Raw genomic sequence first — 24,173 nt, forward strand, 5'->3', positions numbered from 1 at the left:
ATGGCGTTTGAAAAGGGCAGATTGCGCTAAAAATCCTTTGAAAATTCCCTGGGTTTTTTTTCAGTTTTTCTCAAAATCTACTATTTGACATATGTGGCCTTCTTGGTGCAAGAATTAGAAAAATTTTCCGGGAGTGTACGTCTCCCCTTAAGTAAAAGTTTTCCTGCACTTGCAACTACACAAATATATCATACAGGAGCTGAAATTCAGAGGTGTTGCGAAAAAAACAACATACAAAGAAAAGATGGAGGAAAGACATGGACGATAAATATTTGACAGGAAAGAAGGAACAGACCACAACAGAGTGCCTGCCAACCATTTTAAGCTGGACCAACACAACAGTAATGGCATCAACATACAGACACACAATAGTACCAGTATATAAACAGACACACAACTTACATTCAAGTGGTGTGATGTTGGCTACATAACATTCCACAGCCTGGAAGGGAAGGGACATGAAGTCAGTCCTGTGGAGAAGAAAACCATCACACAGATAAGATAACCGCTTGGGAGATGGGTGGGAGGATTTTTACTTTTTTAGTTTAAGCTTTCCTTGAAGTTTTAAGGCACTAGCAACACAAATAAGTCATACAAGTACCGAAGACAAAAGGCGTTACTAGAGAGAAACATACAAAGAAAAAGAGGAGGACAAATGAGGATGATAGATGATTGAGAAAGAAGGAGCAAATCATACCAGCTTACCCGCAACCCACCTACTGAAAGGATTTGGGCACCGCTGACATCTTAAGCTCACACTAGTTGGGAACAATTTTGTTGTTGCTCTCAAACAAATAAATGTTGTAAAACTAGTAGAATCACACATTTACAGGGTTGCCAATTTTTTTGAAACCCAAGTCAGGGACATCCAACTATATAACATTAGATAACGTAACAACAAACAAAATTAAATCAAGTAGGACTGGCTTTGATGAAGTGTTGGTGACAAGCCTCTCAAATTTCACATAGCTGAATCTGGGATGGTCCAGAGAAATTCAGGGCAGTTAGCATGCCTGCATTTACAATTATTGTCCTCCGTTGGAGGTGTAGGACATTTGCACAGGTGCAATAATCGTCCTCAGCGAATTAACCCAATTACCCTGAGTGGATGATGGGAGGGTTCCGTGCAACTTGCCTGGTCTTCTGGTACACATCCCAGTGTCCTGCTAGATGGCAACAAGCAGTATTACTGCGAATGCGATTTTATATGAATCCAAGTTGGTTTATTTTGACCTGGAAGTATTAGACAAACACATAAACCACTTCCTCTTTCACTTTGACAAAGTTTTAGCCATTTTATAAACATTTTTCACACACATCTCCATACCTATTTCAAGAAAACTGGAAGAAAAAAAATTCTGGGGTTTAAGAAGTAAGAAGAAACAACAGCTCTATGACCCTGACGCACCTGATCTGTTTCAGACAGGACACAGGCATCTGGGCGTAGCCGCCATAGTCGACAAACTTGACCTGGCACTCTCCGGCCTCGTCCTCCAGGCTGGTGATCATGGCCCGGTACCACGCGCCGTCGTTCTGGCATACGCAGATCACACCACCTGTACCGTACAAAGTGATCGATGGACAGTGAGGCTTAGCTTAAGTTTCGTTAAGAGTTTTACAGTTCTTGCAATGCAATTAGGTCAGGTAAATGCTGAAGATTAGAGATGTTACAAAAGAGTAAAAAAAACACAAAACAGGGGAAAGATAAGGAAAATAGATGTTTTGACAGGAAAGAGAAGGGCAAACCACACTACAGTACCCACCAACCACCCACACGTCTTTTAAGTGTCAAAGAATAAAGATATTACTAGAGAGTAGCATACAATGGAAAGAAGGAGGAGAGATAAGGACGACATAGTTTCATAGGAAAGAGGGTGCAAACCACACCAGAGCACCCGCCAACCACCCATGAGAGTGAGCACATATATGAAAAATTATGAACAGAAATTGAAAGAACAAATTTCATACTATCTGCATGAAATAAGTCATGAAATGAAGAGTAGCACCCAAAAATTACACAACGATCAACAATTACAAACAAATGGAAATTGAGCACCAACAAATCACACCATCTAAACGAACAAAAGTCACAACTTGAGAGTGGAACAACCATAGTCCATCCAAAATAAAGTTGCAAATGAAGACTAAACATTTAATACTAAATATTATCTTAACTCTTTATCTCGGGTGGGGGGGTGGGTGGGTGAGTGTGTGTGTGTGTGCGTTTGTGTGTTCCACACTACTCCAGAGCCCTCTTTGTCTTTAGTCAGGAAACCTGAGAGTGACTTTAATGTCACTAAATAGGTCATAAAAATTAAAATCAAAACAAATCAACCTATTTTGTTGATTCTTCATCTAATGAAAGGACTCCCGGTAAGACAAACCTATTTCCGGCAATCCCTGAAAGTTTATCTAATGTCGCCGTTGTCTTATAGGAATGTGACCGAGCCGCTAACCGAAGATAACCACCACAGCAGTTCAGACTGCAAGCTGAGCTGTGCCGCCGAAGCAGCTTACCGGAGATAAGTAGTCAAGCATGCTGATAAAAACGAAAACACACACAATCCCCCCCCCCATTCTAAATACAGTCGAACCTGTCCTGACGGCCACCTGTCCTAACGGCCACTTTCCATTTCCCCCCTTGCGTTTTTCCTATATAATTTAACTGTGTAAAACGGGCTCCTGTCCAACGCGGCCGCGGCCACCATATTTTAACACACAACCCCTATCACACTAAGCAATAACACCTGTCTTAGACGGCCACCTTAGTGACTCCATTACGTTTTGTCATAAATTGTGCATTGACCCCTGGCGTTGTGGGCGAGCCGTCATAATCCAATCACCTGTCGTTGTTGTTAGGTAGTCCCTCCAACGGATCATGTTGTGTAAGCCCCTCCCACTTTTGACCAATAGCTACCAATTTTCAGCTGCTGGTGAGGTAAGCGTGTGATCCCTCATAACTCATAAGACCCGCCCAGAACTCATGCACAAATCGTAAGTGAGATGAGTGGTCACTGTTTACCCAGTCTGTAACAAAGTAACAAAGGACATCAACATGAACTTGTGACAGAAGCGTCGCTCGTTCTGCGAGTGGTGGCGACCCATGTGTTTGTTTTACCATAGCACTCAGTCCTCCTTGTCTGACACATTTCGTTTTATTGTCACCCTCGCAAAAAATCAGCAACAAAATAAAAATAAACAAAATACAAACCAACAACAACAACAAAAACAACAATAATGCGGCTACTTTCGATCGGGAATGGGGTTTGTTTTTTTCATCTTGGTCAGTCCTGCCTAAGACGGCCACCTATCTTATACGGCCACTTTTCTCCTTGACAATGGGTGGCCGTCTTACACAGGTTTGACTGTATGTCACTCACACTCCACTGGGGTTGGCACGGGTGGAATGTTGGGGTCCTGGCCGTAAGCCGTGTTGAGGAAGTAGTTGAGCTTCTCCAGCGACATGAAGGATCGGTGCGTGGGCTGCTGAATGAACACATGGCCGGCGTCCACCACTGCAGACACGTACACCTCCACAGACACGCCCTCCGGCAGGCTCAGCTGGAACAGAAGAAAGTTAATGTGTAAAAGGCTTAGCTGGAACAGAAGAAAGTTCATGTGTAAAAGGCTTAGCTGGAACAGAAGAAAGTTCATGCGTAAAAGGCTTAGCTGGAACAGAAGAAAGCTCATGTGTAAAACTTTTGGGAAATATTTTGCTCGTTTGTTTAAGTTAGAATTCTACGGTATGGCAATTACAATGCCATTAGGTCATATCAGCCCAACTATTAGGCCCATGTGGAACATACAGCTCTAACTACAACGCAGAGAGGAATCGCCACAGTAAAGACCCTGGAGCAGATCACCCAAGACTTTTTTGAAGGCGCAGTAACACCAGGGGATGTTGTTGTCTTCTCTGACTCAATGTCAGTACTCCAAGCCGTCGAAGGAGGAGGAGACTACAGAGGTGACGGGAACATTCTCAGCCTTGTAAAACAGATGGGCTCTTCCTATGGCGTCCGGGTCACAATGCAGTGGGTGCCTGGCCATTCTGGAGTACCAGGGAATGAGATTGCAGACCACCTATCAAAGACTGGAGCGAGCCTGCCCTAGACAGACACAGCCGCCTCTTTACAGACCTGCAGAGAGATCATCCAAGCCAAAAGCAGAGACGAGCGGCTAAACAGATGGGCCAACGCAGAAACAGGAAGATCTCTCTTCGGGTACATGGACAACCCCAACCCCAAAGACCCTCAGAATCTTTTATGTAGAGCCGATCAGACATTGATCTTCAGAGCCTGCACAGGACACTTACACACCAACAAGCACATAAACAGAATCAACCCCATGTGGGAACCCCATTGCAGGCACTGTGACTACCACGAGGAGACCGTTGAACATCTTCTCCTTCACTGCCCAAACCTGGCAGTTCTTCGACGCAAGCTCCCACACACACCTACAGACTTACAAAGCCTGCTCTACTCTGGCGTTGACCAGAAGACAAGAACATGTGGTTAATTGAGGGAGGCATTGCGCCGCCAAGAGCAAAATGCTCGCAGCTAAAGGGATTTGAAAACAAAAAATACATCTAGTGGTGGACTGATTTTGGTACAAAATAAATGTACTCTAAAATTCCCCAATGGACCAATATGGGACAGTGCTGGGAAATTCAAGTTAGAGGGGAGTCAGTTTCTGCTAAAGTCTGCAAAAGTGCTGCTAACCTGCATCACATCTGGTACCAACACAGGGTGCTCCGAGGCTGCTGGGGTCAAGTTGACCGGCACCATGGTCAGCCGAGGGTTCTCATTAACTGGAAACTTCCGCCGGATCATGGCCAGAGCGTCGTCAACCTCTGCCTGAGTGCCTGGGAAAAAAACAGATCATGATTGTTGATGCAGATTAGCTGGGAGCTGGCTGGAACATACCAGCAATTAAATTCAATGAAAAGAGCGAGAAACAAAAACCAATTGAAATAACATGACACACGGTGTATTCTTCCAAGGCTCACTTTCCAATGAATGTAAATTGTCCTTTTCTTTCTTTCAATACTCCTCCCTCAAAAGACCAAGTCTCAGAGCTCAAACATTCCAACAGTAAATAGGAGAACAACAACAGGTAATATCTTCTGTGAAAATTTAAATCGAGTCACTGCCACTCAGGACACATTATTTCAACTCACCAACAACCTGACAAATCTGGTACTACCGTACTCAGGTGTGAAGGTATTATAGGTCCCTGAATCTCCTGTCTTCCTTCCTCTCTCCTCAAAAAAACTAACTCTTTCTCTCTGTCTTCCTCTTTTCCGGCACTCTCCCTCTCCCCACTCAGTCTCTCCCTCTACTCACCTACAACCTGACAGGTCTGGTACTCAGGTGTGAAGGGATTATAAGTTACCGAGACAACCCCCCCCCCCCCCCCCCCCCCCCCCGGCGGTGCTACTGAGTGAAATGTCTTTAGGCCATTCCCAGGGGGGGTGGGGGTGGGGGCAATTAACATGTTCTTATGCACAGTAGAATTGTAAATGGGCTGATTCATCAATGTCATGCTCATAACTGTGCCAGAACTGCAATAGGGAGCTGCTGCTTTTTCTTTCCTAATTATTACTATCGTTATTTTTCCTCTACTTTTTGTATAAGTTTGTCACACTCTTGTGAACAGGTACTTCCGGGTTGCCTTGATAGTCAAAGCAGACTGTTGAAGCTAGAGAGGTGAGCAGAGTAAGCCTGATTCCCTGTAAAGACTTTTCTGTTGATATCCACACCTTGGTGCTCATACGACCTCCCCCACTCTCCCTCTACTCACCTACAACCTGACAGATCTGGTACTCAGGTGTGAAGGGGTTATAGGTCAACGAGACGTTGGCCCCGGTCTTCTGTTTCAGGTAGTTGATATTCTTGCCCTGCTTGCCGATAAAGCGGCCACACAGCTCCGAGGGCATGTTGAAGTCAAACTGGACGGCAGCCTCGCCCGTCTGGCCGGGGGTTTCATGGTCACTGTAGCCCCGGCCACTGTCGTTGGAACCCTAATTAAGATTTTATAAAAGAATTTTTTTTTAAACAAGAAAAATCAACTTGATGGTACCTTACATAGGACCCTCCCCTGCAAAAAAAAAAAATTAAAAATTTAAATACAGAGAGCAATCAACTCATTGGAGTTTTACTACATAAACAATTTCAGTACAAATAGAAATAGCATTATTTTTTTTTTTAATTGTCAATTGAGCCCTAAATACACAAAGGTGTCATTGCAACAATGGAATTGAAAGTGAATAACTAGCACTAAATACACCCAAAAAATGTCCAATATAACTATCAATGAAGTCCTAAAAACACCAAATATCTTTAAACAAAAAGACATCAAGTGGGACATCCCCCCCACCCAAAAAAAAAGAAAAGAAAAGAAAACACAACAAAAAAACCCCACTATCTTCCAAATCTTGAACAATGTTATTGAAATGGGGTATAAAAGAAAATCAAGGTTTTCTCAAACTATTCTATCAAACCAGGATTCAAGGACTTGCAGAATAACCACTATAAATAGAACAGTAATGAACTCCTGCATTAGTCATGCATCACTGAATGTTGGGGTCAGAAACAGCAAATTGTTCAAGGACATTGACAAAATAATGGTCATTTAATTTAGTGCAGGGAAAAATTCAGATAAAAAGAAAGAAACAAAAGGAAAGTTGAGATGTAGGACCTATCAATGGCTTTCTCCAGCCACCCGTGGCATGGACATAACACATTCCTCTGGTCAAAACAAGATGGTTGACAAAATTTTAATGTTTTCACATGCAATGAATGCATCTACTTTTGCTTTTTCATCCTCTGTTGCCGTTAAGTGTCATGGGGAGATGCAGTTTTCTGTGGTAGGCCAACTCCACAGCTCTTTCAGTTGTGATATTATGTTTTCTCATGGTATCCTTGACACCCTCGATTCACCTTTTACATGACCTTCCTCTTCCTTTATAGCCTGAGTGCTTGGTGTTGTAAACTCTCGAGGCTGGCTGGTCAGGTGAATACGTAACAGGTGGCCAAACTATTTTATCCTCAGTCTTTCTATGTAATGCAGGCAGGACTCAATGCCAGTAGCTGCTCTTACTTCTTCATTTCTCTGCCTGTCTTGTCTTTTGATATTAAGGGTTTTGCAAAGACATTTAATTTCGCATGCACCGATTTAGCTTTCATGGGTTTTACTTAATGTCCAGGTCTGGCACTGGTAGCATAATGTTAGTATGACTATTGAGGTGATAAGCTGTCTCTTTGTGTCCATGGTGATATTTGGAAGGGATCTCTGTCTATGGACCCATTTTCAGAAAAAATACTGCCAAGATATTTAAACTTCTTCACCTGTTTCAGTTGTTTACTACTGAGATGGATATTCACAGGACTATGGTTTCCGCTCACATTCATAATTTCTGTTTTTGATGTGCTTATTTTCATGTTTATTTTCTCGCAGTTGTTGTTCAGTTCGGTAGTGTGATTTTAAAGAATGCATCACGAACCTAAAATGACCATATACTGATGAAAAAAGACGAGTGTTAAGACACAAATGTAGATCAAGTCTGAAAATGTTGCTGTGTATTCATTTCTCACAACATGTGTAGTGTACTAACCATTCTTGTCTGATAGTGATAGTGGTAATTTTTAAGTCAAAATGTAATTGAATACCAGGGTTAAATAATATTCCTGACAAGAAGAACTGAGCTGTGACATTTTTAAACAAATAACAAATAATGGACTGATATTGATATTACTGACATGTTTGGGTATTTATGTAAATTAGAGTCAGAGTCAAACTGCTCTCAAGTAGGAACAGATCGACTGCTTCCTGCAAAACTGTGCCATATCGATGCCCTCATGATCAGACCTCGTAAGTGACAATTTTTGCGAAAATAACTTTTTCACACCATCACATTCTACTGCTTACGGTGCACATGCCAACAGACGGTTTACATGAAAAAATTGCATTAAAATGTCCTTTATCGTAAGTAAACAAAACTCGTAAGTCCACCCCTCCCCAAACGCGGTTGTGATCAGAACCCGTAAGCGCTATCCTACCGCTTACAAGCTTTTGACTGCAGCTGAGCACTGAGATTCGAGACAGGTTATCAACGCTTATAAGTGGTCAAAGCAACCCCTATCTACCTTTTTTTGTACCTGATTCACGATGTTTTCCAGTTCCGACACGTTTTGTATCAGTCATAATCAACGAATCTTCATCTTCTGTCAAATCTGCCTCACTTCTCTGACATCTGCTTCACCACACCCATCTGGACCCCTTACGGTCAATCCTGAACCATCTGCTTTGTCTGTTTCACCAATGTGATCACCCTATAATATGTCACTCACCACCAATTGCTGAGCCTGCATTAGTTCTGAAACCCCACTTATCAAATTCATATGTTCAGTCACCCCATGTCTTACTCGAGGTCGACCCCGTATCACCTTTCTGGTCAGATTCCCTTGATCTGTCTGCTCATATGCCACCCATTGCGGAAGCAACATTGCCCTCTTATCCTGGTTCCCCACAGTATACGTCGTCCAAACCAGATCACGTGGACAGTCTGACTTTAAAAACAAATTACAATGGAAAAACGTTCCAGCAGAATGGAAGCAGAACTTCTAACGAACGGATTTATGCCAGCAAGGTCAGGCATACGTCTGAAATGATAAAAACAAACCCGTATGAGAAAAGAAAAGGTCATGTGAAGGCAAGAGAGCTGGGCTGAAGCGCAAAGAACTTTCCGAATGTAACAGAGAAAGTTCTCAATTATACCTGGCCCCTGCACTGAGAAGGAAAAGCGGCATACATTAAACGCCCAAACGGAAGAGAGCCCTGGGCATCCCTAGACATGAATGAATGTTGGATATCTTTTGGAAAAAGAACGCCAGAAACTCCGTGTTTGCAAAAGCATGTTCCTCAGGATAACAGCTGTTGGAGATTGGTGTGTTATTAGGAATATTGTAGAGGATCGAGACACTTCTGTCACCAATGAAACTGACAGTACAGAGCGTTACCCAGACACTGTCGCAAGAGACAACCCTCACTACAAGAAAGCATCAGTGCAAAAAAAATTTCTTATTGAAGATTTTGCAAAACTGTCCAAAGTAAGTTCTCATTATTGTCGAAAACAAAACAGGAAAGTTGCATACTGAGCCAATCTTCTATAGTATACGAACTTCACAGAAGTATGTAGAGCATACTACATTAGGCCATCTCGACATTTAGGGACATTTTCAATTAGCAAAATATGTCTGTTAACGCCCCAGTGCGACCTGTGTGTGGGCAATACGGGCGGAAAAATCGGTGATGAGATTTGGAATAGTTTGTATAAAGAAGAGCCACAAGCTCAAGCCGAAAAGGATAACGATAAGATACTAGCAGCAGCCAACAACGGTAGAGATCTGTGTAATCACAATGGATCTCTTGGCGCCTTGTCTACAAGCACAACTTTACAATAGATAACTTGGTGACAATGGATGTGAGATACTACGTTTGACATAAAGGGGAGGGTGAATTGTCGGCCAGTTTGCATTATGAATCATTGACTATCTTCAAACTGAAGCCAACTGTAAAACAGTGATTTATCTATTTTAGATGGTTGCTGTTACCAAAATAGAAATGCAGTTCTAAGACGCGTTAAGAGGACACCCCACGAAGTATCTTATTCATAATGTTTACGCCATTATCATGCAAATAGCCCTCTATTCAATATCACTTTTTCATTATAATTTTACTAATATTTACATGTGTTTCTGTGTCTGTTTGTGTTTGTTTATGTGTGTGTATATGCCTGTGTGTGTGTGTGTGTGTGTGTGTGTGTGTGTGTGTGTGTATGTGTGTGTGTGTGTGTATGTGTGTGTGTGTGTGTGTGTGTGTGTGTGTGTGTGTGTGTGTGTGTGTGTGACTTTGGAGATCTTTGTCTGGTGCCAAAGTTCTCCCATGTGCATGATCTTTATTCTTTCATTTGAGGTTGCTGACAAATAACTTAATCTTTTAACTTTAAATTTAAACTCCAGACGCTTTAAGAAGTGTATGTAAAATGAGCAAGTAAGAAAATGTATTACTGAACATGCACATGAAGTGTCAGAAAATTTACACGCATCATCCAGCCTCGTTATTCTGGCAAAGGGCAACCAGTCCTGACAATTCTTTTGTATCCAGTGCGTGGTGCGGTAGCCATGAGATTGCAAATGATGTTTTAATTGCAACCCGTCGGGAATCAAACCCTAACTTCCCTGATCTCACAAAGGTGTCCTGCAGGGGCGGCTCGTGGGGCTAAAAAGTGGACGTACACAATTAAGCAATCGCATGCTGAAGATAGTCTAGGGCATAGTAAATGAGACGGTGTAGAATCTATAATTTTAAGATCTTTGGGTTGGTGAGGGAGGACCTCGTATTTTTATTTTCATTCTTTTTACTTGTTGCTTTGATTTCTAGTACTAAATTTGTTTGTTAGCTAAACATCAATTTCGTTCATCCTGTATAGGAACTGAACACTCAAGTAATAACTTTCACTACTCCATGACAAAACCATTCAAAGGCACAACTCATAGGGCGGTCACGTTCACCTCCCACAGGTTCACAGTCACAGAGTCACTTAAAATAGTGGCAAGACATACAATGAACCAATCACAAATCACTTGAGCACTCCGCTGGATTGCTCTGGGGCTCACATAATATTGGCAAAGAATAGGCTAGCGTACGGTCTATCGCGTTTATTTTTAGACTGCCTACTGTGGGCTATGTTTCGGCACTGTTCGGCAGGAGCACATTTGAGATGTGCCGTCTTGTTTATATTAATGTACTGCCAAACTCGCTACGACTACGAGTGTCGTCATCGCTTGGGTTATCCCCAATCAAGCGATTTATAGGTCAGGTTACACTGTTGAATATCTTATGTTTAGCTAAAGCGTGTGGACTTTGGCATAGCATAGTAGATGTTTTACGGCGCTATAGACACAGAAATGACAGTTATTTCGCCAGTCAGGACCTTGTTTTGATATAATATTTGCTTTTATTTTATTATTGTGGGTGTTTTACGTAATAAAACATTTAAAAAATTTGGGCGGCACTGCACGACCGTGCTCTATGGACGAACCGCGTATGGTGTCCTGACCACCATCTACTCAAGTCGGTTCTTTTGTTGTTCAAAAATATTATAGCTTACGAGTGTTCACTTTACCAACATTTCACTGTGATCAAACTTCGTAAACGGCAGTTGTCATCGCTTACGAGGTCTGATCACAACCACAGTAGTGTAATCATTGCTCGTAAGCGTCATAACATAATAAAATCAATTTTTTTTTTTTTAAAGTAACTAACCCTCATTTAGTACCATTGTTTTGAGTGGTTTATGCAAAATTGAAGAGGTTTGACAATGCTGTTTTCTGTTTTAAAATAAATCAGTTTTTTCCTTCTCCTGGAAAATTATCTCTCTGGCACTTACGAGGTCTGATCATGGGGGCATTGATATGCCATTGTAAAAAGTGACGTACATGACAAAACCTTACACTGAGCAGTCAACATGTGTACTTGATTCCTCCATATGAGGAAGACAAATGGTCCAGAATCAGTTATAAGCAAGAGTTGAATTATTATGAATTGCTCTAAATAGATAATACATGTCATTACTTAATTCGATAAGCCATTCTCTACCGCAAGCCCTACTTTGAAGCTCAGGTGTGCCCTGTGCTTTATGGTTGTCAGCCACATACAGTGGCTAAACATATATCATATTCTTAATCACTTCTGACACACGCAAACCAGTATTTTATACTGACTACTTTTTTCCTTGAAATGTCTGATACGAAATTTATTTCCCTGCATTTTGATTTATAACACATTAATCTAATGATTTGAGTGTCTCTAAAAAACTGGACGGAACGGAAAAAATGTCAAGATCACAGTAAGGAAATTGGTCAGATGGGGAATGCGAGAAAACGAGAAAAGTGAATGGTTCGGAGTTGTTAATACTGATGAAACCAACAAATGGAAATTGAGAAGCTTCAGGTCTCATAAAGGCATTGGATTTAAAAAATAAAAACTGAATATCAGTCCCAGTTTGCTTACATAAAGCAGAGGTGCCAATTGGCAACCTAATTTTTTTTTTCTCCTCATAAGAACAGGAACTTTTGGACCTCAGGGAAATGTACTCAAAGGGACTCAAAATTTAAGCATGCTGACCTAACACATCGTGTATCAGTAAGTTGGGAGGAAAATCGGGACAATTACAGAAACCTTAATTTCTAGATTTATTTGGTGAATAAGTACCTCTGATAAAGAAAAGCACGTGGTCACAATCGCAATCATTTGGTGCAGGAATGAGCGAGAAAGTCAGACAGAAGCAATAGAGAACAAAGAAAAGAAATAAGGATCTATCACAGGTGCCCGCAAACCATCCGCTTTATTACTGAACAAAACATTTTTTATATGATTTTTAAAAAGAACATTAGGGAAGCAAATTTTTTAAATTATTATATTTTGCAAAATTAAGAGCCATTCTCAAAAGACCAGCTAGAAAAAGTTAAGTTAAATTTTCAAACAGAGAATTTTTAGTAGTTTATTATTGCCTCCACTGCAACCTAAAGTGGATCTTTTTTCTTTCATTTTAAGATAAAATGATAATCAAATGCACCACTTGCACAGAGAAATGGATCAATTTTGAAACCCCGTACAAGGTGTACTCTGGAAAAATAAAAAGAAAACAAACTTTTATTCAAGGGTCATTAGAATACTTAATACTTACTAGAAAAGTGTTATCATTATGGACCTATGATGGGCCACACGTTGTATAATTTCATTCTAGACGAGTTTTTGTATGCAACTTAAGCCTTGAATTTTTTTTATTCAGGAAAGTGTTATGGTTATGTATTAAAAATATAATGATTATGGCGAGTGGTGATGTGAATTTAACTCATTTTTAGCTTCAAAATCAAAACATTTTAGTAACAAAACTAATAACTGCACTGCAGACAGCTTCCAATGCTCTAACTTTCACGTGATAACTAACACTTCAAAGATATTATTTGGAGCCCAAAGACACAAACACCCTCAGAGCCCTCTTAAACTCCCCTTTACTCTCCCCTGTTGTCTTGAGTCTTATACTGTTCTAAAGGTAAGATCTAACCCCTAATCTCGGATAAGGGTGGGAAATCTATGAGGACCTGTGTGTGCAAGTTGTGCACGTTAAAAATCCCTTGGTGGTTCTAAAATTGATAAAAGTAGGCTTCGGCTGTCACCAGGGAAAAATTCAAGATTTCTTACAGAGCTGAAAATACTCTGGTCAGTTTAAAAACATTAGAATTAGAGTACCTTCAAAGTCGGAATGTAACTGCCTGAGACAAAGGACCCTACAAAGCAGGAGAAATGGTCTCACTAAATAATTAAATGTAAAAATCAGACACTGCAGGCTGAAAAAGACTCCACTGTATTCATAATCTTTTAAAATTGTTGAAGTTTTATGCCTCATTGACTCATAACTTCTTCGCAGACAGTGCAATGCTCATCATGGTACGATTAAATATGACTATAACCTGCTAGTGACATTTTGCATTTGCCTAACTTTTGAGAATGGCTCATAAACAAGAAAGAAAAGTAAACAATGAGAGTACTTTAACCCATCCAAAGCCTGCAAGTAACCATCCTGGGTAGATAGGTAGTGGAAGGATACTAAGGCCGGCCTGGCAGTTGAGTAGTTAAAAAATCCACAGAATTAAAAGCACATTTTCCCAAAAAATGTAATGGACAAAAAATTGAAGGGACAATGAAACAATCCAAACACAGGAACACAAGTCCAGGCAAAGATGTCCTAACATAAGAAAAGCTGGAAACTCTTTCTTGAGGAATATAAAGGAATAGGAAATTATGTGCTTGGGGTTCATATTCATTAATTATATATAAACAATGCTTCAAATGGTTTGGACATCTGTCAAGACTACCACACAACAGTATAGTACGGAGAGCATATGGCCAGACATCAGATGGACACAGAGGAAAAGACAAGTCCAGGTAAAGATGGATAGAGGGGGCCAGAGAAACATCAGACAAAAACAATAACCATGCAAAACAGATGATACAACAAACAAGAGAAAGATGTTTGGTGAAATAAATTAAAGAGAACTATAAATCATCACTCTAAAAATAAATACTATACATATATATAACCACATATTTCTCAAATATATGAATTTAAAACTAAAATCAAAACTTGTCATTATATAGAATTTGCAGCATAAAGAATTCCAATGAACAAAGATTGTTTTCAAACTGACAGACTGATGTGTCTCTGCTAAACAGATGAAAGAGTGAAGGTTCCATCATAAATTTGTGGGACACTCAAATCAAACTAAGTTCTTATGGTCAGAAAAAAGAACAAATATTTCTACTTAAACTTCAAAAAGTTTTAACCTTTTATGATCAGCTTACTTGCAACAAAAATACAAATATACTGGTTACACAAAATACAATATGATCTGCTGCCTTGTGACGTGACATATGTTATTTTTGCAAGTATTGAGTGAACAGAGGTTAACTTTTCCGCCTGAGTAGTTTATGCAAATCCAGCTTTGATCAATATCCGAACCTAATGGCTTGGGGAATGCGAGGGAGAGATGATGTCAGATCCGTACGATTCCCATTTTTAGACCACAAGCAGAATATTCAATTAACCCAATATATCTTAACCATCTTGAAAGATACCATATTATTTTCGATTTGTTTGTTTGTTTGTTTTAGTAAAGAGCAGCACATCAACCCAAAAAACATTGTTTAAAGCTGGGGAAAAAGCAAGAATGAACGACTTTAGACACAAGAGAGGGGAAAAAGGTAGGACATGACCCGTAGCAGCCTCCAACCATGCACAAACAGTACTCTTACAAGATTCCTAAGGTTGCAAAATTCTACTGTAATAATAGCACAGACTCTGTTTTCAGTTTTCTTCTTGTAAGAAATTTAAGAGAGGGAAAGAAATATTGATAAAAAGTAGGCAATTGCCCAAGTTCAGCTGTAAAAATGTTACTAAAAAAATGGCCAGGTGGTGAAAAAACCCTGACAGAATGCTGTGCAGAAAGCCATTCCTTGTATGTGACAGCTTGCTGCTTTAATGAATGTTCTGCTTAGCTAGGAGGTTTCAATTTCAGTTTCAGAACAGCAAGCGTACACCTACAGTACAAACAAAAGAATTTTCACAAAGGTACACATAATAATAATAATAATTGCATTTATTATATGGTGCATATAGCCACGCTTTACAGCATGCTCTGTACCCTTTACACTTTACACCTATTATTACTCCAGTGGACCCCAGAGCACTGAAAAACATTTTCAACTTCCATACAGTGAACAGTGCAAGCAGCCGATTAAAGCGCTCAAACATTTACAAAATAACAAGACCTTGTGTCATCTATGGCCAGGTATCAGTGCCTTTCCAAGAACACTAGGTTGGGCCCCTGATGGAATTCAAACCCACGATCTCACAGTTGAGAGTCTGCAAGCCTAACCACTAGACCGACCCCACCAAGGAGAGGGTTGCTTCAGAGTTTGAGTGAAGATAAGCACATGGACATGACAGTCATTTTTTGCTGGGAAAGAGCAAAGGCAGTAAGAAAAAACAGACAGAAATAATAGAAGACTAATAAGGAAGTTGGACCTACCAGTGACGTGCCCTGCACACTTCAAAGAAGGTAGAGGTCACCTCAAACACAAAAGGTAAAAAAAACACACTGTTACTCCTCTCCTAAAAAGAACAGAAACTGTCACACTAAACACAGAAGGAAAGGCTATGGCTGTCAAGGTCACACAAGCCAGCAAGGCAGCTGATGTTGTTGACACTTGCAATTTTCAGTGATGCAATTGAAACTTTATCTATTCATGGACTCCACTCATAAATAGCAATATTTAACCCTTTCTTTCCCTTTCAAATCATGAAGAGTGTACTGGCTCTTGTTTCCTCAAATTATGGGTCTTACTTTTGGCTTCTTGCGGATAAGAAAAGGGCCTCTAATAATAATATGAAATGCCCATTGGGGGATCGACAAACCAATCGCCTGAAAACAAACGTCCTCAATCTTGTGAGCAAACCGAACCCAACCCAACAAATCGTGTCAATGGCTCTCTCCAGTCAGTCAGTGATTCGTGATGAGGTGGAATTAGGAGCTCCTCAATTTATGGGCAAAAGTAGTTATTGATATCATTTTAAAGCCTGTTCATTTGTCTTGCATTTGACGAAAAATTACCCATCTTGAATAAAAGTCAAGACTTTTGAGATTGAAGGTGGTGGCAGAGATCAAATTAGCGAAAGACCATCAAAATTGGTTACTTCCAAAGCTTGAGGGTCCTTGAAAACTGCAAATTTACCTTAACAATGCCCCCCCCCCCCAAAAAAAAATTGAATTATGAAACCGATAAAAATTGCCCACGAGCAAGAAAAAAAGGTTGGTCTCGATTTCATTTAATTATTTTGACAAGCACCTGATTTCACCACATCACAATGCCACACAAGTGTTCGGCTATATGAAAGTTATTCTCAAAAGAAAAAAGGGTAAAATTAATTTTGACCCCACCCCCAATGAATTAACTTTAAAAGCATCTTGCGATTGACATCACAGCAACCCACTTGTGGCTCCACAGAGACTGGAGACCCTAAATGTGCATAACATGTCAAGTAAGTTACGACTGGAGGGTCAAATTTGACTTTCATCAAGAGAAGAACTCCCGTAGCAAAATAAGAGAGCAAAAAGGAAATTACAAAATTAAACGCAACTGGGGAAGTGGAAAGTGGTTGTTTGTACAAGTCACTGTCTCGGACAGCTGGCGGTCAGAGTTGGTTCAACTATAATTATTTTATAGTGTTATCAACAAATTAATAAGCTTCTCTTACACTTCTGAGCTCTTGCAATTTCTCGAACATTATTGTAGTCTTAAGTGCTTCTAACTTACGTCACTACTATTGCATGTATCTCAGTAATACTGGCTCACTTAACAACCATAATCTAGGCAATTCCGGCTTACCTCAATATCGTTACTTTTAGTAATTTCGGCTTATACCTCCCCGTTGTTATTTTGGTAATTCTAGCTTACCCTCCCTATTGTCATCTTGGTAATGCTGGCTTACCCTCCCTGTCATTACTTTGGTAAATCTGGCTTACCTCACTATTGTTATCACAGACTGGAGAGATGGACTTGGTAGGAGAATCCTCCTTGGAGGCAGACCCCGCCGAAGACGCCTGGCTGGACACAGCTCCCTGCGAGGAAGACTCCCTCAGCCTGCCGTCTATTGACGACGCTAACGAGATCATGTCCTTGACACTGGGAGTGCTTCCTGACAACCGCTGCTCTGAGACCGCCGAGTCCGGGGTGGACATTGCGGAGGAGACCAGGGATCCCTGGGTACTGCTGGCTGCCGTGTCCACTGTCACGGGTTTGATCTCCGACTGGTTGGAGGAGCTCTCCGTGATGCTCCACACGGAATCCAGACTCTCAAGCTGCGAGCTCTGTTTGATGTTACTCTCCTCCTTCTCGTCACCATCCCCCTTCGTCGAGCCCAAGTTTGTCAATCCGCTCTGCTGGGGCTTGCTGCTGCTTTGATCTGACCTTTTGCTGTTGTCCTTTTCAACACTCTCCTCAGTCTGAGCTGGTTGCTTCTCATTAAAGTCTTTACTGGGCATGACAGATGGAGCATTAACGCCCTGACTCAGAGCGGGCGTCGTTGCCGAGTTATTTCTCTGTACAGTAGTACAAGACGCCGGCACAGAGGTGGTGGAAACCAGAGTAGACTCCACACTAGTCGGTTTTTTATTTGTTCCACCCATATTTTTTGTGGCATGCGGTTCGTTTGTACAAGCAGTAGCAGTGGTGGTGGTGGGGACTTTGTTCTCACACTGAAGAGTTTTTACAGAGATCGGTGACATGTGACGTTTAGAGGCAGAATCGTCTTCCTTCGCTGCTATAGGCGAGCCTTGCAAGTTGATACGTGCTTGAGAGACAAAGCGAGCTGCGTCAGACGCATATTCCTCTTCTTCCTCCTGAGCCGACGCTAGCTCGGCTGCTTGAGGTTCCTTCATACACACCTGCGGACCCACAACCAGTTGACTGGATGCAACCGTCGAGGCGCTGGAAGTCGCCAGCTTCGTGCTAGTCTGGCGTGAGACACTCTCCTCACATCTCTCCGAGCTAGCAGTCTCCCTGAGCTGCTTCTGACCCCCTGTGCTGTGGTGATTGTTTCCAGTCAACGAAGACCCACCCAATTTAGACTTAGCTTCCAGTAACCCACTATCAATGGCTGCCTCAACAATTTCATCAACCTTTTCTCGCTGCACTTTTGCAAGATCACTTTGCTTTCCAGCCGAGACCTTTGAACCACTAACTCCAAGAGAAAAATCCGTGTTTTTATTCACCCCGATAGATTCCGATTTCGTCGGAGATTCGACTCTCTCTGGTTTCCTACCGTCTTCTCGAAAATCTGGAGCGTCGCCACTCCCTAAGGCCGAACTTCCACGATCCCTGGCCACACTATCGGGAATCTTACGCTGCGTCATGGTGATACCCTCTTTCTCGATGCCGCGAGTGATCTGCTCTAACAACAGTTTTTCCTCCACTTGCTCTAATTCCTTCTTTGTGGGTTTTCTTTTTTTACCGTCGTCATTTTTGCGGCGCAAGAACCATATAACTCCCAGGAAAGCCAGGGCTGCTGGCACTGCCACCATCAGTGGCAATCTGTAGTCCTTCATGATTGAGCTCACTGCTGGGACACTTTGAGGGAAATCTGAGAAATCAAAAAATCAAAAAAAAATCAGAGTCCTTTAAAATTATCTGAGAAAAAAAAAGGCACCGAAAACAATAATGGACATTTATTAATTCATTAGCACAGGGAAGGGGCAAGAGAGCAGAGAGACAAAAACAACAGAAAGATAGAAAAGAAGAAAGATCTACCAGAAGCATCCTCTAAGCACAAACTGAGTGAAGAAAAGCATATATCTGCATAATAATAGCCATTTATTTAATGCAGGGAATTATTTTTTACAAAGAGAAGCATGTGAAGACAATAACCATTACAGAGCTAAAAAAAAAAAAAAAAGACAGAAAGACAGAAAGAAACAATAGAGGGAAAGAACCAGGAAAGAACAAAAATAACAGTTAAAACAAGGAATAGTCAAGTGAAAGATGTAGAACCCACCCAAATTAATAACTTCACCCTGTGAAACAACATGATGACAAGAAACAGATGCCAAACCTAGTTGAAATTGTCCAAGACGGACACTTTTTGTCGAGAAAAAAAACTAGTTGTCTTTGTGTTAGACAATGTCATTGTAAAATATTTTTTAAATGCAAGGGAGGAAGTGAGCAGTGGCCATTTCTACAAGTGATTGTCCCGGACAGATGGCCATTAAAGCAAGTTCGACAGAATGTCTGAAGTAAGACTTTCTATGTAAACATTCCCCTCTCCGGTCAAATGAAAGAATTTAAAAACTAATCAACCATGAACAAAACAGTTTTTTAGTTTGAGGAAAGAGAAACACACAATTATAACTGCCATTTACTCTTAGAGCAAGTGGAAAAATAAGACACAGAAACATCAGAGGAAAAGAAGAGAAGTAGGACCTTCAAAGGACTTTCAAGTGGTGCCCTCCAAAACACAGACTACCCAACTGTGAAACACACCACACAGTGTACATGAAAAAGTAGAAGAAACACACCATAGTATCAAAAAAAGCTAATTATTGACATGGCACCAAACCAAAAAGTACCATTCTGTCCCTCCTAAAATCAAACCACAGTACAAACAGCTAAACCCACAAACACCACTGCCTTCATTACACACTACTTCTTACACGTATATATATTAAAAAATATTACACGGTTAAGATTTATCTTTAAAAAAAAAAATCAAGAGTTTACCAATCAACCAAAATTTCACGTAAACAGTTCAAGAATTCACTAAAAGAACACCGAAGGCTACGAATCTACACAACAAGCAAAATATATAACAATGAATCCTTAATTCATAAATATAAACATCACACAGAAAAAAACAGCCTCATCATCTCCCCAGCCGCCACAACAATAATGAGGGTTGTTAACAAACTGCCGGCTCTTGTGCCCTGCAGTAATTACAGCTGAGCACTGTGTAACCACAGACAATTTGGCCCAAGTGAGATAATTATGCACAATACACATTTTCACTCATCCATATGCCACTGCATGCCCCACACAGACAGCTTAGACATCAACAATTCAACAGAATACCTACACTCTGACAACATTTTCCACACAAAAACCACGAATCTGAGCATAGACTACAAGTCCAGTCATAAGCTGCACCACGTAAACCAACACCGAAAAAAGGTCACTTTTTATAAAAATAGGAACTTTCCTTGAATCAGAGCTTAAAATTCCCATGTACAATAATACGCCCCACCAACAGTGTCCACATATGCATACAATGCAAGACAAACATCAAGGGGAGCAATGTATCATCAACCCCCAGGCATGGGATGGGAATAGCTAACACCGTGCGCGGGCCTGAATGACACGCTTGAAAGCCCACAACTTGGGATATGACTGATGAGGTGGCAAACTATCCATCAGGGGGTGGGGGGAGGATCCGCTACCACAAGCACACACAGCTTACAAGGATAAAGAGCAATGATAGACATAATCTTGATTTATGCCAGCAGGGGCAAATGTGAACTAGGTGAAGGAGAGATGCAGTGTGGAGACAATACAGGGGGCCAGAAGGACATTATGACAGATACATCAACCGCATTCAGTACTTTACTTTAAATGAATGTAGCATTATGAGAAACTTTGCAATGGAGTTGCAGCTCTCTAAAAAATGTGTTATCTCTTCCAACTCTATTCTTGCAATTTTGTAATTTAGTATAATTTGAAGATGAAAAAGTTTTTAGTTTAGTGTTAGTAAGCTTAACCACCGCACTTGCAACATAAACAGAAATCACATTTAAAGGCACCTCAGTGCAGTTATCAGGCTTAATACGTAAAGGAATTTTTTTTAAGTTTAAAAAATCCTTTTCAGCATCTTTTTAAGCCCCTTAAGGCCCCCCCCCCCCCCCCCCCCCCCCCCGGTATAAAAACAAAACAGTTTTCCACAATACAATTGACCTCAAGATCAACATCACATAAGCTGTCTATTCAATTTATTCTCTTTTAACACTTGGCCACACATGGTAAAATTAAGAGAGCTGAGCAGTAATTTTGAGTAAAGAGACATTGACACAATAACTGCCATTAAAATTAGGGGGAAAAAGGAAAAGACAGATATAGAAACAGCAAAGTAAAAAAGAAAAGAAGCAGCACTTACCATTAGCACCCTCCAGACCCCCCCCCCCCAAAAAAAAAGGGGGCATCCTCATCCGTACACCAAACTAAGACAAGACACACAGACACACAGAATGGCTACACAGTATCCACTTCACTGCACATAAACATCAATATTTAATCTTGGTTTTAATGGTATGCAAGATGTTTTATTGTTTTGGGCAATAGACGATATCCAGCACTACGAGGCACAATCATATCACATGTCTGACTCATAACTGGTTGTACTGAATACAATAATAAAAAACTATACTTTGATCAATGCTAAAAGATCATTTACAGGTGGGGCAAAAAGCAAGACAGACAGATCACTGGAGAAAAGAAGGGAAGTTCAGAACTACAATATGTACCAGTTGCCCTCCAAAACCACCCTCTTACAAACATTACTGAAAAATGCAATAAAATAAAACAACATTCAACACATTGAAAATGAGCATAAAAGCAGTTCAGCTTGGAGAATTTAGTTCATTATTACGTGCTTCTCCTGTTGTGACCACAAAACCTGAAAACAAAAACCTATGAATGGCAGTTGCTTTCATCTTTCCCGCACTTTCATTTTCACCCTAACCATACATGTAGGACCTGTACCCAGAAACCATACCAAAACTATACAAATCTTAACGTGCTCCTTCTCATATGGGGGCTCCCATGGCCTGAGGTTAAGGTGTTCCCCTCTCATTCAAAGGTCCAGAGTTCGAATCCCGGTAATGAGGAAAAATTTTCTTCTCCAAAATTGTCTCCACTCCTTTCACCTCCTTTCCTGCTCTCTAGCAATGTTCTGTCATCTGCTTTCATCTCCACTTTCTGACCCTACCCCCTCCTCTGGGCTCCTGACTCTTACTACAGCCTTTCTACTGCTACTCCTTAGCTCCTTCTTACTGCTGTCTTTCAGCCACACCCCTGATCTTCTGGTAGGAAAGATCTACACATAGCCTTCTCGGACAAGGGCGGAAAATCTCCGAAGTGTGCAAGCTGCGCATGTTAAAGATCCCTTGGTGGTCTAAAATTGATAAGAGAAAGGTTTGGACCCACCTGTGCAAAATTCCAAATTTCCTACCAAATGAAAATTATTTTAAATTTTTTTTATTTCAGTGCTTCCACCAGCCGAAGGTGAAAAGTAAGGAAAATTCTGCAGGGGGCCTGAGGGTCTCAACGGGGTCCAGGGACAGTGTCCCGGTGGGGGTTCAAAATTGAAATTTAGTGCTTTTAGAGGGTTGAAAATGATTTCCTACAGCCCATAACATTTATTTTTTCACAAACATTTTTGTCTTGTTTGATTTCTTCACCAACATATCTTTCCATTGCTGGCAATGTTTTAAAGCAGGTTCCCCTTTCATTGCTACTATAATTCAATTAATTTGTCGTCACACCATTGATAGCAAGCAAACCTGGGAATAATAAACAGATGTACCTTCAAAATACAGTTGTGCAGCGTATACCCAATTTTTTCCCCACAATTTTCACGTCTGATTGCCGCCTGTCACAACCTCGGAACACCACTTCGAATTATTTTTTATTTTACCTACAGCTGGATGGGGCCCACCCATCGCCCGACTCGATCGTCTGAAACTGAAACTGAAAACAAACACGTTTGTTTTTGAGGCGACCGAGTCCGGCGATCAGCCGATCTTATCCGTTGCGGGCACCCCCGTATCAGCATATTTATCTTTCATCGCGGCCCTTATTGCGTTCCCGTGCCGTAGAATCTTCGCATTGATAATTTCTCTAGATCTAGACAAATTTGCAGTGAAAAGTTTCTTTCTGACAGTAATTTTCTATCTAAGTTCACAAGTCAATTTACTTGATCAACGCGCAGATTTTCCAGCCGCGGTAACACCCCGAAGATAGACAGAAGGAATGAGTGAATGATAGAAAGGAGGAAATTGGAACAAACGGTTCGCCAGATTTAGATCCATACCAGACCATAAATGATTTATTTATAGAGGCACCAGCCATCCATGTCCAGGTGCTGTTTCAGCCTAATTTTTTTTTGGGGGGGGATCCATCTGCAGGTAAAAAATGTACTGCCGACCAACCCGCAATGAATGCATGGGACATAGCGGAATAATGGCCGATTGCAGGAAATTCGCAATCTGACAGGTTACTTTTACTTTAAGTTGCTGCCCAGAGAATTACCGTAAATATCCGTAACATGACGATACAAGGGCGAGTACGGAATTTCGGCAGTTCTGCGCTGTCTCAGTTTTTTGGGGTTTTTTACGGAGTGAGTAGATAATGATGGAGGGACAAGTACGGAACTGGCAGAAAGTATGGATTTCCGTAAAAATACGGAAGAGTGGAAGCACTCTACTATTATAGTAGAGGGTTTTACGGCGCTCACAACTGCAAAAGTTCATATGAGCGCCAAGGGGTGCGTGTCAACAGAGAAGTCTTTACAGGGAATCAGACTAAGACTGCTCACCTCTCTTGCTTCAACAGCACAAGGTCTGCTTCGACTATCAAGGCACCCCGGAAATAGCAGGTGACAAGAGAGTGACAAACATACGAAAGAAGAAGAGGAAAATGACAACAATAGTAAGGATCAGGAAAGAAAAAGCAGCAGTTCCCTGTTGTGGATCAGGCACAGTTATGAGCGTGACATGAGTCAGCTCATTTACAATTCTACTATGCTTGAACAAGAAATGTCCCCCCTTTGAGAATGGCCTAAAGACACTACAGTCAGTGGCACTGCCCCGGGGGGCATGAAAATATGCTCATATGATCTTATGCAGTTGCAAGCGCCGTAAAACTTATACAAAAACAAAACAAAATTTTAAAAATAATTTTTTTAAAGCCCTGAAATTTCCTCAGCATATAAGGAATACAAATCTATAAAA

At 41.0% G+C, this 24,173-nt stretch overlaps 1 protein-coding gene across 1 annotated transcript in view; it reads right to left on the reverse strand.

Annotated features, from left to right (window-relative positions):
* LOC101851563 (A-kinase anchor protein 1, mitochondrial) overlaps positions 1-24,173 on the reverse strand; it is a 38,188-nt gene that overhangs the window by 11,413 nt on the left and 2,602 nt on the right. The window contains exons 2-7 of the mRNA XM_035968382.1: positions 17,148-18,763; positions 5,800-6,019; positions 4,719-4,861; positions 3,381-3,561; positions 1,409-1,556; positions 403-470 (exon numbers count right to left, since the gene is read on the reverse strand). Coding sequence (XP_035824275.1) covers positions 403-470; positions 1,409-1,556; positions 3,381-3,561; positions 4,719-4,861; positions 5,800-6,019; positions 17,148-18,728 — 2,341 coding nt within the window. The 5' untranslated portion in view covers positions 18,729-18,763. The remainder of the gene's footprint in view (positions 1-402; positions 471-1,408; positions 1,557-3,380; positions 3,562-4,718; positions 4,862-5,799; positions 6,020-17,147; positions 18,764-24,173) is intronic.

This window comes from Aplysia californica, unplaced genomic scaffold (assembly GCF_000002075.1).
Source record: "Aplysia californica isolate F4 #8 unplaced genomic scaffold, AplCal3.0 scaffold00055, whole genome shotgun sequence".
NCBI classification, from domain to species: domain Eukaryota; kingdom Metazoa; phylum Mollusca; class Gastropoda; order Aplysiida; family Aplysiidae; genus Aplysia; species Aplysia californica.